We start from the raw sequence: 15,400 nt of genomic DNA on the forward strand, positions 1-15,400 counted from the left end.
AGTCCCCGTGGATAGTAGGGAAGGTGTTGGAATAGTAAATATACTATTCTTTATCCTTTAGCGCCCTCCAGCGCAAGTCGTGGTTACGACTTGCGTTATAAAGGACGCGTCGTAAAAGCACTGCGGGGTAACATCCGCGTTGAAAAGGATGTTCCCCCTGAGGATCTCCTAGGAGCTTGAGTCGCACAGGCGAGGAGGGAGTGGGAGACGGGAAATGGGGGTCATGACTGGCACTCTTAAGCTCAAGTGTGTATAATAACAAACAATGTCTATGTTAACTTTTTTGATCTTCATGTACTTTCCTTTGAAATACTCTTTTTATATCTTTTGATTGCTTTTTTACTTACCCATGACTTTTTCTGTCCATTTAGCATTCTTCTCTAGTTCTTCCACATGGAAATTGTGTCCCTTATTTCTGACTTTATCCTTTAACCTCCATGGCTTATGCATCTCTTTTCTCCTACCAGGGACATTAAACCGGATAATATCCTCCTGGATTTCTGTGGTCATGTCAGACTTGGCGACTTTGGGTCCTGCCTCAAACTGCGAGAGGATGGCACAGTGAGTGACTCAGTATTCACTAAGAAAATGCAACAATGACAGACCGCAGAAGAAGGGTTGGAGAGCAGAAGTGTGAATGGTAGCCCCTTTCTTGAAAGAAGGGATTCGGCTAAGCTTACAAAGCCTCAAAAGGATATGGTAGTGGGGCCAAATGGGTTAATTCTTAGGAGATAAAACACTTAGGGCCAGATGTAGGTGGCCATTTACTGACCGGTAAATGGGTATTTGGGATGTAGGGGGCCAATTTTACCGATTCAGTAAATTTAATTTACCGAATCGGTAAAATACAGAATCGGTATTTTTACCGATTCGGTAACTTCGAGATGTAGGTGGGACTCTTCTGAGTTCCAAAGGCCTTTCAGATTCGGTATTTTACCACCCAATCCAATTGGGTGGTAAAATACGGAATCCAGGTGTGCATGCACATGTGTGCATGCACACCTATGTCATGTGACAGACAGACATGCCCTTAGGGCATGTCTGTGTGCCACATGGCACACATGCCTGTATTTGGGGTGCTAGAGGGTGTCAAAGTGACACCCCCTGCACCCTTGCTTGAATCGGTATTTACCGAATCGGTAAATACCGATTCGGTAATGCCCATTGATTCCTATGGACTTTAATGCCCATAGGAATCAATGGGCATTACCGAATCGGTATTTACCGATTCGGTAAATACCGATTTTTACAGATTCGGTAATTCAATTACCGAATTTACCTAAATCTCCCTCCTTCTATTTTACCAATTCATAAATACCGAATCGGTAAAATTCGGTATTTATGAGTCGGTAAAATAGAATTACCTACATCTGGCCCTAGGAGTGGTGGTGGCAGCACCAAACCAAGACTGTCAAGAAGGGATCTTGAGGAAGGTTGTAATATGAACTTAGGCCTGCATCTTAAAATTAGCAGCAGGAAGGAAACTAACAATGAGAAATGGAATAACTTTAGTATAAAAAAACAGCAAATGCCTTTATTAAACCCCTGCTGCATGTGACCATATTATGCATGTTGATATGAGAAATGTGAATAGCTATCATTGAGGTAAGACAGCAATGTGTAGGTTTGCATCTGCTAATGGGGATTTAAAGGTGACAGTTTGTTGTATTAGAAAATACAGATTGGGGGCGTGGCTTGGACGACAAAGAAGATGGTCGTCTAGGTCCGTAGCTCCGCAAACCCTGAGGGAACAAAGGCGATTAAACCAACCAAAACTCGAGGTATAAACCTGGAAAAAGGAACTAATCGAACTATGAAGATGAGGGCTGCAAGATAGTAGAAGCCAGAGACTCCAAACAGGCTTCAACAACTAAGCCCAGCTCCGAAGGAGACTACAAGGCGAGGGGAAGGCAAGATGGCGAGTGGCCAGAGATAGAACCAGCCAAGCAGAGGGGTCTCTATCAACGAAGCGGCAAGCAGGGAGTCGCGCTTGCAACTAGTGCTTAAGTTCGCAGAGAGCGAGGAAAGAAGAAAGGGGAGAGGAGAGAAGAAGTTAAAGAGCGTGGCGACGGGGGGAGACAGGGGGGCAGAAAAGAGGAAGACAACGATCGAAAAGAGAACGTACCCGGACGCACCTAACGAGTACGTTCCAGCACTGTGTGGCGGCAGCCCGGTGAGCCCGGTGAGACCGGAAGTACCGGGGGCGGTAACGAGTGCAGGGACGGAAGCGGAGGAGGAGCGGAAGCGGAAGTCCCAGGCACAGAAAGAGGAAGCGGAAACGGGCTGCGAGGTCAAGCGGAAGAAGGGAGACGGCCCCTCCCCCCGAGACAGCACTGCAGCGCGCGAGCGCCTACACGAGAGGGGTGAGGAGGTAGCGAGACCCCGGAGGAAGCGCTGAAGCGCACAGAAGGCAGCGCGCGAGCGCCTACACGAGAGGGCTGAGGAGGCAGCGAGACCCCGGAGGAAGCGCTGAAGCGCACAGAAGGCAAGCGCTGCACGAGGGCGGAGAAGGGGGGAGGAGCCCAAGAGCCCCAAGAGACTGCTGGGAAAAACGCGCAAACTACAACAAACTGCAACAAACTGCAACCCTCCACACGAGGGAGGGGGAGGAGCCTGCGCGAACCCCGAGGCAGCAGATAAGTGTGCTAACTGCGGTAAACACACGGAGACCACACGAGCCCCCCCCCGCAGCCAGCGCCAGAGCCAGAGCGCATAAGGAACAGCGCCGGAGCCTACCAACCTACGGAGGCTCTTCCAACGCCCAAATGCTGCAGCGCACATCAGCACATCACGCGACAAGGAGATAAATAGGCAATAAGTAAGGCCTACACGAGAAGCCCGATCAGACGCTCCCAGCCAACTCAGGCTAAGGGCGACAACACTGAAGGCCCAAATCAAGAACAGCAAAGGGCGGCAGGAGAGTCAGAGCAAGGCTAATAGCCGAAAACAACAACCAATAAAGGGCAAGGCGCAAGGCAAGACTAGAGCCGGAGTGGCAAGCACAAAAGCAAGTCCAGGCACATCAAACAACGAAACGTATAAATAAAAGAAGGCAAAGTATCGTGTGCGGTGCAACAATTCACAACAACGCGCCAAAAAGGAGAGCTGGTGGGAGAATTGGCAACTAACCCGGCACACCAGGCGAACGAGACAAAGCAAACGCTGGAGGGAGCCAGGGCAAAAACAAAGACCCGGTGTATCAGAATACCAAGTCGCTTCCGCTACAACTGCGCAGTGCAAGCCGCAGAACTGACAAAAACGAGGCTGCTAGCTACTGTCAGGAAGGCAGGGGAATCACGCAGCCCGAGGAAACCACAGCCGCAGAAGATGGCAGACATGAAAAACGCAAACGACCTGAAGAAACTAAGGAAAGACAATCTGGAGTCCCCGGCTAAACTAAAGACAGAGACAGCGACACTAGATATTGTACTGAAAAGAATCAATGAAGTCAAGGATGTTGCAAGAGAGACTAAAAAGACAATAGACAATATGCAGCTGGAACTAACAGTGATCCGTGCTGACCAGCACAGCACAAACACCAGACTAGAAACGGCAGAAAGTAGAATAAGTGAAGTTGAAGAGGCAACAAGCAAAAATATCAAGATCACGGAAGAACACACAAGGATAACCAAATCACTACAAAAGCAGCTAGCGGAGCAAGACGACAGAGCCAGAAGAGGCAACATCAGAATCCTGGGAGTCCCAGAAGGCCTGGAGGATAAGGACAAGTCCTGCGCAGCAATGCTAGAAGACATGATTCCTAAACTCACTAGCCTAAGCTTTGAGAGGCAGTTTGAGGTCAACAAGGCATACAGGGTGCCGGCAGGGAAACCAGCCACCGGGAAACCGCCAAGAGCGATAATCTGCACCCCACTAAGAGCGGATCACACCGACGCGATCTTCGCCTTCGCCAGGAAGAATCAGAACCTCACATGGGCAAGCAGCAAGATTGTACTCACACAGGACTACTCGAAAACTACAGTAGAGGCAAGGAAAGGCTTCCTAGCCATGAGAGAGGCTCTGCGAAAAAGGAACCTAAACTACTCCTTCACTGGCCCGACTCGCTTTAAAGTCACGGACAACTTTAGATCAATGGTTTTCGAGGACCCAGAGGAATTGAGAAGATACATAAGAGGACCGCCGATGGAGGAGATGGAGGCGAGAGACCAAAGCCAGGGCCAGAGCGCCCCCAAAAGAAGTGCGTCACCAAGCAATGAGGGTAAAACAGACTGAGGAAACCTCACAGCTCTTGCAGCTCTTGCAGGAGAACTACACAGAGCGAGCCCAGAGAGAGGCACACAACCAAAGAACGGGGACTAACCATCCCTGGCTAATGAAGTTAAACATCACCAACTACCTCAGTATGTTAACAACCAATGCCTACCTCAATATGTTACACTGACTTTTAAGGGACAAAGAGACTTAAAGGCTGGAAGCTAAAGGCCAAAGAACAGACGAGCGGACGAATACTGATCCAGGAGGCACGGAAGGAAATAAGAAACCAGCAAGCTACCTCAGGGAAGATGCGGAGCAAAGGAACTTTGTTGTCGCACACCCACTATGCAAGTAAGGGGGGGTGGGGGGAGGGCAGGGAGGAGGGCATGGAGGGGGGAGGGGGGTGCGAGGATAACACACATGGGCTGATACTACTCTTTTCTCTTTTTCTATCTTATCACATCTATCACCTATCCCTAGAGAGCGCACAGAGAAAGACTAAACACGATACCATGGTAGGCACACAATCAGAAGCTAACCAGACGAACGGCCAATCCAGGCAAAACGAAAGATGACACACAACTCAGACCACAACCTCACGACCGACATCAAGATAGTGTCTATGAACGTGAAGGGGCTCAACCACCCAGTAAAGAGAAGGAAGGTCCTGGACCATCTGGCCAAGCTTAAGAGCGACATCTATGTCCTGCAGGAGACAAGACTAGAGGAAGGAGACATAGACCGACTGAAGGCCAGATGGATAGGTCAAGTAATAGGGTCACCTGCAAAGAACAAGAAAAACGGGGTGATAACAATACTAAGCAAAAAGTCGAAACTTACACTAGCTAAGTCAAAAGGGGACACGGAGGGGAGATTACTAGTCACCAGCCTGCTCAGAGGAGAGGAATCCATACATGTGGCAAACATCTATGGCCCCAACACGGAGGATAAGACATTCTGGGAGCAGACTAGCAAGGAACTGGAGACACTGCCATTAGGAGAGATGCTAATAGTGGCCGGAGACATGAACCAGGTCCTAGACCCAGCCATAGACAGGCACCCACAGAGACGCAGCCAGGGCACACAGAAGGGCAACACACTGCGGAACCTATGTACAAAACTAAGGCTCGGAGACCCATGGAGACTGCAAAACCCAGACCAGAGAGAGTACACCTTTTACTCAACCCCACACAACTCCTACAGTAGAATTGACTACATCCTCATATCAGACACACACACGCATCTCATAGACCATACGGAAATAGGCCCAAGAGCCATCTCAGACCACTCACACATCTGCCTAACACTGACAGGGAAACACAACGAACGGCCAACGAGGAGATGGAGATTTGATGATGGCCTACTGAGGAACACAATATACCAAGATAAACTGTTAGTTGCACAGATTTATTTTTCTAGATCAATTGTTCAATCCATTCAGTCGAGGTTGAGCTGTTACATCACAGCTATGTGTTATTTCATCATTTTTCAATAAACAGTTGTTTATCCACAAAATCAACCTTGGACCCAATGCATTTCGTGCTGTTCAGCACTTCGTCAGGGGAAATACATTTCTGTGGGGTAAAACCAAAAGTGAAGTGTAATCAATGATAGGGAAGCAGGCCACGGTCTTATTCAAACATGTTAAAGCTGCATAATCGAGGGGAGTCTGAAATATATGGACAAGCATGTCACATGATGAAATTATAAGAATGTGGTAAAAGCAAGTACATGCCCATAGTGATGTTAGAAAAAAGGGAGGAAAATGAACGTGTTTAAAAGTTAATCCAACCTAATAGAAACGATAATAAAGTGCTATGGTGCTGACGGCGTGTGTGCCATTAATGGATCAGTGCAGTAAAACGCCGCGGTGGCGTGTATCTCAACGCTCGTGAACATCGTGTGAATAGTACGGGTACAAAAGTGCTCGTGTCCATTAAAAGCAACTAAAAAACCTCAGTGCACGCTGTAAGTTACTCACCGGTCGGGTGAACGGGTAAGACGCATCACTGTTCTGAGTTCGAAACGGTGTTTACTCGCGCATGCATGCCGAGTGTGTTTTAAGGAAGTGCTCTCGTAACCCGGAAGTGAGCGGGGTGAAAGGAAAATTAATTCAATGTGTAACATAAACTACATGTGTGAGTGGGAGAAGGTACACAATCTAATCGAGGTATAGTGAAATGAAACATAGACCACCAAAGCTATAAGTGCTAATACGCGAATAATCTAAGTCGCGGCCATCTTGGAACTGTCGGTGACATATATATAAAAGCGTGGAAACACTCAAAATCCAAAAATAACACTCATATTTGGAATAACCATATACTAAGAAACAACATGTTGTAGACGGAAATAACGCTCATAATTGGAAAAAACACATAATGGGAAAACAAGGATAAACAAAGCAAGTTGCAAACGTCATACATAGACTCTGCTAATTGAGGTAAATTACTAGTGTGTCTAAGGCATGTTATCTGGTGAAAAAATAAATAAAATAAAAAGGTGGAAGAATAAACAGGTGGTATTAATGTCTTTCATGTTATAGTGGGTTAGGTAGCTACCGAGCTAATTACAAGAAGCTACTAAATTCAAGGCGTTCGTTTAACCCCGTGGGGTTACAGGAATTCAGTTTCTTGATCCAAAATATCTCTCTTTGGAGCAGTCTTTTTTTGTTGTCACAGCCTTGCCTCACAGGAACACACTCCAAAACCAGGAAACGGATCTGACTGATGTTGTGGCAATTGGAAATGTAATGGGCGGCTACTGGGGCCTTGGTAGATCTGTTTCTAATAGTGCTTTTGTGCTCTGTCATGCGAATCTTGATTTTTCTCTCTGTCTTCCCCACATAAGGGAGTCCACACGGGCACTTAAGTAGGTAAACCACATTCTTGGAATCGCATGTGGCGTTGGTGAAAAGGTTAATGAGTTTTCCTGTGGTTGGGTGATTGATGCTGGTACCGCGTATAATGTTGTTACAGTGACCACAGTTCGCACATGAGATCGTTCCCGTGTATTTTTCAGGTTTGTTACGTGCCTCCTTTTCTATTAAATCCTTTGAGTTTTTTGATCTTTGGTAGGCGAACAGCGGTTTGCTGAACATTCCTTTGAAGTCTGGTTCCTTCTCCACCATATCCCAATTTTTTAGAATGATTTTTTTCATTTGGAGGCTTAGGGTGGAATATTTGGATACAAAGACTGGTCTACACTGAGTCATATCTTTCATGTGTATTTTCAGTAATTCTTCTCTGGGAATAGCTTGAGTTCTTGTCTTAGCTTCTTCTAAAATGTTGTCAGGATATTTCCGTTCTCGAAATTTTTTGATCATGAGGTTTGCATTCTTTTTCTAGGTTTGATGACTAGATGATATTCTTTTCATCCTTAATAACTGTGAATACGGTAAATGCCGTTTTAATGACATAGGGTGGCAACTGTCAAAGATCAGCATGTTGTTCCTGTTGTTTTTTTTAGAGTAAACATCTGTATGGAAACGATTGTTTTGCAAGGAAACTAACACATCTAGGTAAGGGATAGACCCAGTGTTGATGGAATGAGTGAATTGAATGTGGTCATCAATGTCGTTGATGTCTTTAATGAACTCTTCAATGTCAGTCGATGAGCCTTTCCAAATAAGAAAAATGTCGTCTATGTATCGCCAAAATTTAAAAATTTTGTCTTGCCATCTGGGATTTTCAAGGATGTGCTCTAGTTCCAACTTGTGCATAAAGAGGTTCGCGTAGCTGGGGGCTGCACAATTCCCCATGGAAGTTCCTGCCAGCTGCTGAAAATGCTGTTCATTCCAGGAAAAATAACTGTGGTACAGCGTGAAATGTAACAGTTCCAACAGGAACATTTTGAGATCTTGTTTGATGTCATGGTCGATCAAGAATGACTCTATGGCTTCAAGGCCTCTGTTATGGGGGATAGACGTGTACAACGAGCATACATCGATTGTACATAATGTTATTTCCATTGTCTCGTCTAATTCAGTTTCGTTGAGTTTGGTAAGAAAGTCTGTGGTGTCGCGGAGATAGGTTGACATTTTCTGAACAAGTGGTTGTAAATGACGGTCTAAGTATTTTCCTATGGGTTCATGAATTGAGCCTCTTGTGGATACTATCGGTCTAAAAGGTGGTTTCATCAGATCCTTATGTATCTTTGGTAACATTTGAATACTTGGACATTTTGGGTGATCTTGAATCAAAAAGCGTTTGTCTTTGTCGGTGATGGTTCCCATCTCAACAGCTTGGTTAACGATGGTTGTCAAAATGCCTTTGAATGTGTTAGTGGGGTCATTCGGCAGTGTCATATATAGATTATCATCAAACACATGGTTGTTTACGCTCTCAATATAGTACTCCATGTCCATTATAACGATGGCGCCACCTTTGTCTGCTTTGCAGCATTTAATTTTTCGATTTTCCGTTATTTGGTTGATCGCTCGGATGTCGTGAATTGACAGGTTTGAGCGCTTCGTACTTGGTTTCTTAAAAAGTTCCTTTATTTCATTGGTAGTGATTATTTCGTAGGAATCCAGGATTTTGTGGCTTACTGGAGCCAAAAAAGTACTCTTACTTTTTAGTCCTAACAAAGTGTCTTCCGTTTGTGTTGAAGTTGAGGGTTCAATCACCACATTAGTGAAAAAATGCCTCAACCGCAGGGTCCTCATGAACTTGAAAAAGCTCACTTCCATTTCCAATTCATTAGGTTTGTAGGTTGGTACAAATGTAAGGCCACGCTGTAAAACGGAAAGTTGGTTCTTAGATAATTTCTCTTTGGAAATGTTGATGACTAGGTTGTTTTGCTGCGTGTCGATTGGGCTATTGAAGAACTTGGCTCTCTTTGTACTCTTGCTCCTCCTGGTTCGACGTGCTGGCTTTGGCCTCTCCCTAAAAAAGGCCTCTCTGATGTTGTTGGAGCAGAGGTATTGGTGGTGTCAGCCCTGTTGTCTGCTTGTCTTCCTCATCTATCCGTTCTTTGGGAATGATGAGCTACCTTCATCTGAAGATGGATTTTGAAATGGCCTTTGTTGTCTTCGTTGGGCGTAAACCTCAGCCCAATTATACACCTCCCCTAATTTATAATCGATAGTATCACGCTTGTATTTGCGAATTTTTCTATCGTTTATCTCTCTTGTGTACTTGTCAAGCTGTATATTGATGTCTATTAATGCTCGGTCTAAATCGTCTTTTGAGAGGTTGCTTTCCAAGTTTGTTTGAATTCTTTTAATGTCTTTGTCAAGATCTTCAATGACTCTGGATAACTCATCCACGATAAGTAAAATTAGATCTAATGAACATTTATTCAGTATCTCGTACCACCGTTCTGTGAATTTTGGGTTGTTCCTGCAAAGTGTCGGCTTAAGGGCAATTCGAAGCTCTCTTGGTATTCTTTGATCCTTGTGATACCTGATCAAGGTTCCTGCGTGAAGTTTTTGGTTAATAATCCGCTTTGAAGTGTATAGCAATTGTTTCAACAAGCTCTGTGATGAAAAGGTGCCCGCTGCTGTGGGATCTGCTTCCTGTATCAAAGAGTAGATCCTATTGGTTTCCTCAGTGGAAAAAGCAAAAGTATTAGCTCTATTATCTGTGAGGTTCGAGATGTCTTCGTACTCCATGTTTTTCGATAGGTGCCCACACTAGTTGGGTCAGAAGCATAAAGTATCTATGAGGGGAGGTGTGGCACGCTGGGTTGAATCGGAGTTTGATGCGCTTCTGATGGCTTAGGTGCTGGCCGGTTCGCTCCCTCTGACCTTAGGGGAGTCCTCTATGATAGCGGGTTGAAGCTGTCAGGCTTGACAGGTTAGCCAGTCGCACTCTTTTAGGGAAATCAATCCCATCTGTTTCAATGCAGTTCAAATGAAATAGGTAATCATGACAATATACCAAGATAAACTGTTAGTTGCACAGATTTATTTTTCTAGATCAATTGTTCAATCCATTCAGTCGAGGTTGAGCTGTTACATCACAGCTATGTGTTATTTCATCATTTTTCAATAAACATGTTGTTTCTTAGTATATGGTTATTCCAAATATGAGTGTTATTTTTGGATTTTGAGTGTTTCCACGCTTTTATATATATGTCACCGACAGTTCCAAGATGGCTGCGACTTAGATTATTCGCGTATTAGCACTTATAGCTTTGGTGGTCTATGTTTCATTTCACAATACCTCGATTAGATTGTGTACCTTCTCCCACTCATACATGTAGTTTATGTGACACATTGAATTAATTTTCCTTTCACCCCGCTCACTTCCGGGTTACGAGAGCACTTCCTTAAAACACACTCGGCACGCATGCGCGAGTAAACACCGTTTCGAACTCAGAACAGTGATGCGTCTAACCCGTTCACCCAACCGGTGAGTAACTTACAGCGTGCACTGACTCGCATTGCATGCACTCAGGTTTTTTAGTTGCTTTTAATGGACACCGAGCACTTTTGTACCCGTACTATTCACACGATGTTCACGAGCGTTGAGATACACGCCACCGCGGCGTTTTACTGCACTGATCCATTAATGGCACACACGCCGTCAGCACCATAGCACTTTATTATCGTTTCTATTAGGTTGGATTAACTTTTAAACACGTTCATTTTCCTCCCTTTTTTCTAACATCACTATGGGCATGTACTTGCTTTTACCACATTCTTATAATTTCATCATGTGACATGCTTGTCGATATATTTCAGACTCTCCTCGATTATGCAGCTTTAACATGTTTGAATAAGACCGTGGCCTGCTTCCCTATCATTGATTACACTTCACTTTTGGTTTTACCCCACAGAAATGTATTTCCCCTGACGAAGTGCTGAACAGCACAAAATGCATTGGGTCCAAGGTTGATTTTGTGGATAAACAACTGTTTATTGAAAAATGATGAAATAACACATAGCTGTGATGTAACAGCTCAACCTCGACTGAATGGATTGAACAATTGATCTAGAAAAATAAATCTGTGCAACTAACAGTTTATCTTGGTATATTGTCATGATTACCTATTTCATTTGAACTGCATTGAAACAGATGGGATTGATTTCCCTAAAAGAGTGCGACTGGCTAACCTGTCAAGCCTGACAGCTTCAACCCGCTATCATAGAGGACTCCCCTAAGGTCAGAGGGAGCAAACCGGACAGCACCTAAGCCATCAGAAGCGCATCAAACTCCGATTCAACCCAGCGTGCCACACCTCCCCTCATAGATACTGAGGAACACAAACAGCAGCGCTGAAATAGAATAGCCATAAAGGATTACCTCTCAAACAATGACAAAGCAGACACAGATAGGGAGACCCTATGGGACGCGCTCAAAGCCACGGTGAGAGGAACGATAATGAGCATCAAAGGTAGACAGAACAGGGAAAGAGGCAGGAAGATAACAGACCTGGAGAAAGAAATCAAGACACTAGAATCAGGACACATAGCTAACTTAGAGGACAGGAACACCCTCACGACCCTAACAAAGAAAAAATACGAACTGAACAAGATCCTGAGTGAGAGGGCAGGGACCTGGGTCAACAAATACAAAGCAATTAACCTATGCTCAGCCAATAGGGCAGGGAAGGGTCTGGCGTCATACCTCAAAGGTAAGCAGAGACAACACACTATAGCAGCGGTTAAAGACAGGGCAAACAAATCACATACGACGAATAAAGGGATACTTGACACCTTCAAAGACTTCTATGCGCAGCTATACAAGGGGGACGAAACACTAAGTGCAGATGGAGGGAAGGACCTGCTAGATCGCATCACGACACCAGAGTTGACGGAAACGCAAAGAAAGAGGCTAGACACTGAAATAACAAGCGAGGAGATAGAAGCAGCAGCCAAAAGCCTAAAGGATAACAAGGCCCCAGGCCCAGACGGCTTCACAGCCAAGTTCTACAAACACTTTATCGCCACACTAGGGCCAACAATGACATCGGTATTCACAAGCTGTGTACTCAAGGGGCGGATGACTCAGTCGATGGCAGAGGCCAACATCATAGTAATCCCTAAAGAAGGCAAGGACACACAACACCCCAAAAATTACAGGCCAATCTCACTCATAAATGTAGACTGTAAGATATACGCGAAGATACTAGCAACCAGACTCAACGCATACCTACCGTCCCTCATACATTGCGCGCAAGTGGGGTATCTGAAGAACAGGATGTCACACGATAACACAAGGCTACTCTGCCACATAATCAACCACGCAGCAAAAGGCAGCAACGCGGCGGTCATGATCGCCCTAGACGCCGAAAAGGCTTTCGACAGGGTTTCATGGCGGTACCTAGACGAATGCATGAAAAAATTCGGCTTAGGCCACAACTTTAGGAAGATGGTAATGGCCCTATATAATGAACCCAAAGCGCGCGTAGTAGTGAACGGAGGCACGTCAGAACGCTTAAACCTCGAACGAGGAACACGGCAGGGATGCCCGCTCTCACCAGCCCTCTTCCTACTGGCCATAGAGCCCCTTCTGAGCATGATACGAGCGAACCCAGACATAAAAGGGATACCTATAGAGGGAGAGACCTTCAAATTAGCAGCATATGCTGATGACGTCCTCATCGTAACAGAGGACCCAGAAAGATCCATCGCGGCCCTAATGGATACTATAGATCAATACGCCCAGGCATCAGCATACAAATTGAACAGGGAAAAATCGGAGTGCAAACCACTAAATATCCACACAAACAAGACGATGCTGGGGTCCTCTGGACTGACCTGGCAACGGAAAGCCATCAAATACTTAGGCCTGCTCTTCGAGAGGGACCTGCACACCACATTGAACCAGAACGAACAAGCCATACTAAACAAAATAAAGGAGAAACTAGAGGGGTGGTCTCCAAAATTTACTACATGGTGGGGGAGGATAGAAACTATCAAAATGATGGTCACCCCAATGGTCAACTACCTGCTCAGCATGCTACCACTAACTAATACAACAGACTTCCTCAAAAAACTAGACAAGCTAATCAACACATTCCTCTGGAGAGGGAAGAAACCCAGAATCAGCCTTCAAAAGCTCAGACTGCCCAAGACACTAGGAGGCCTTAACCTAACTAACTTTCAGCTCTTCCAAACAGCGTGCATAGCAAAACAGGGCCTGGACTGGCTAACGCCAAAGAAGGACTACACCCCGGCCTGGCTCTCTCTGGAAAAGAGGATTCTAGGAGGGATGGAACCTATGGCCCTACTCACAGCAACAAAACACCCCGCAATAGAACAAAACCCAGTACTAAGGAACACAAGGCGAGCCCTGCTAAGAATAGATAAGCTACTAGACACCAGCATCAGGCAGACGCAACTAGAATCCCTCTGGCACAACCCTAAAATAAAATACAGGAACAACACACTAGACATGCCCACTTGGTACAGACACGGCATAACCACAGTAAGCCAGCTGCAGCATAAGGGGACCCAAGCTACCTTCGACACACTCAAGGAACAACACAAGTTGGAAAGCGCAGAGCTTTATAACTTCCTGAAGATAAGAGTAGCAATTACCAAGGCAAACTTAACTGATCGCACACCCTCAATACTGTAATATGCCACAAGCCTAAACATAACAGGACACCAAGTAGCACACATGTACAAAGCCCTGAGCCCCACAATCTCTAAACTCAATAACAGAACGACCGCTCATTGGGGAACAGTGGCAGGGAGGGAACTAACTGACAAGGAGAACGCCGACCTCTGGGCATCCACATCAAGAAGGAAGGTGACAACAACACTAGACCAGACAAAATTCTGGCTGCTGCACAAGGCCTACTGGACCCCAGCCAGATTAGCGGCCATGGGTATTAGGGAGAACGACTCCTGCTGGAACTGCAACAATCAGAAAGGGGACCTAGCACACCTCCTTTTCCACTGCACCAAGGTCAGGAAATTTTGGGAATCGGTCAACACACTGGTAAACGATGTCACAGGGGCCGCCCTGGCACTTGACTTCCACCATCTAGCACTGGGATACACTGACCCCTCCATAAGATCCGAAACGGATAGAGACCTGATTGACCTCCTGCTCACAGCCGCGGTCAAGACGGTTTTAACAAACTGGAAAGACACAGCGAAAGCCACTTTCAAAGCCTGGTTTAACTGGGTCATTTTCCTGCGGGGGGCCGACAACATGACATCCAACAATCTACCGAGCGCAGGGAAGAAAAGCGAAATGTGGCGCTCGCTGGACAACTACCTGTCCTCACACAAGCCACCCTGAACGCCAGACAGACAACAGGGAAACAAGCCCCAAACAAGATAAGACACCACTGAATAGACCACTATGATCGCCTACTCTGCCAACTAGCCGTGCCTCTCTAATCTATGCTCTCTACTCTCTCTACTCTTCTTCTCTATGCCTCTCTCTCCACGCCACCGGGGGAACAAAAGACAATTGGACAATTCAGCAAGGAGGAAGGGGGTTCACCAAGAGGAACTGAAGAACTGAAGAAGCAGTGAGAACAAAGTGGACAGATGGCGGCAAATCACTACCTAACGGTCCCACCCCCCCCCCCCCCCCCCCCCCGGGCCCCTCTTCCCTCTTCCTTGTCTCAGTTATCTCCCATGTATATCCTGTATATCCTTTGCACCATGTAAATATCATTTTCAATAAAATTTCACTGAAATAAAAAAAAAAGAAAATACAGATTTTAGAAAGAAGGAGGCTATGTCTGCTTTGGTAAGGATTCACTTATTTATCATAGGGGCGTGCTCAACATGGGTAAAAGGTGAATAATGTGAGCAGAAGTGTTATGATTCAATGAATTTCCTGAAGTGGTTCAATATGTGACTAGTGTGTTGACGCAGAGAATGCTGTGTTGTCTCAGAGAAAAGTGTTTGTACTCAGAGAGTGCTGCATTTTTTTTCCTCATTTGCCTTGCTTCCCCCCTTTGTCTTTCTATTGATGCCAGCCCTGGGTTATCTGACCTCATTCACTATGATAAGGGAATAATAAGGTCTAGGCTCCCAGGATAGCAACCGTGCTACCTACTAATGAAAGCTCCTCTTTCTATCCAACATAGACCCTTCCCCATATCCTTCTGCTCGCGCAGAAAAGACTACACACAGCAGAGGCAGAGAAAGGCTTAATCATTGGACCATTTCCTCTAAACATGTAGCTCCCCTTGACACAAAGGGAGTCCAAAATTTACATATTCTTTTCCCCTGATCCGAAATGCCCAAATTAGCAGTAAAACTCATCGA

At 45.6% G+C, this 15,400-nt stretch overlaps 1 protein-coding gene across 3 annotated transcripts in view; it reads left to right on the plus strand.

Annotated features, from left to right (window-relative positions):
* DMPK (DM1 protein kinase) overlaps nucleotides 1–15,400 on the plus strand; it is a 1,011,012-nt gene that overhangs the window by 635,713 nt on the left and 359,899 nt on the right. For all 3 annotated transcript variants that reach the window (XM_078660914.1, XM_078660912.1, XM_078660913.1), the window contains exon 6: nucleotides 468–561. In XM_078660914.1, the coding sequence (XP_078517040.1) occupies nucleotides 468–561 (94 nt within the window). The remainder of the gene's footprint in view (nucleotides 1–467; nucleotides 562–15,400) is intronic.

This window comes from Lissotriton helveticus, chromosome 9 (assembly GCF_964261635.1).
Source record: "Lissotriton helveticus chromosome 9, aLisHel1.1, whole genome shotgun sequence".
NCBI classification, from domain to species: Eukaryota; Metazoa; Chordata; class Amphibia; order Caudata; family Salamandridae; genus Lissotriton; species Lissotriton helveticus.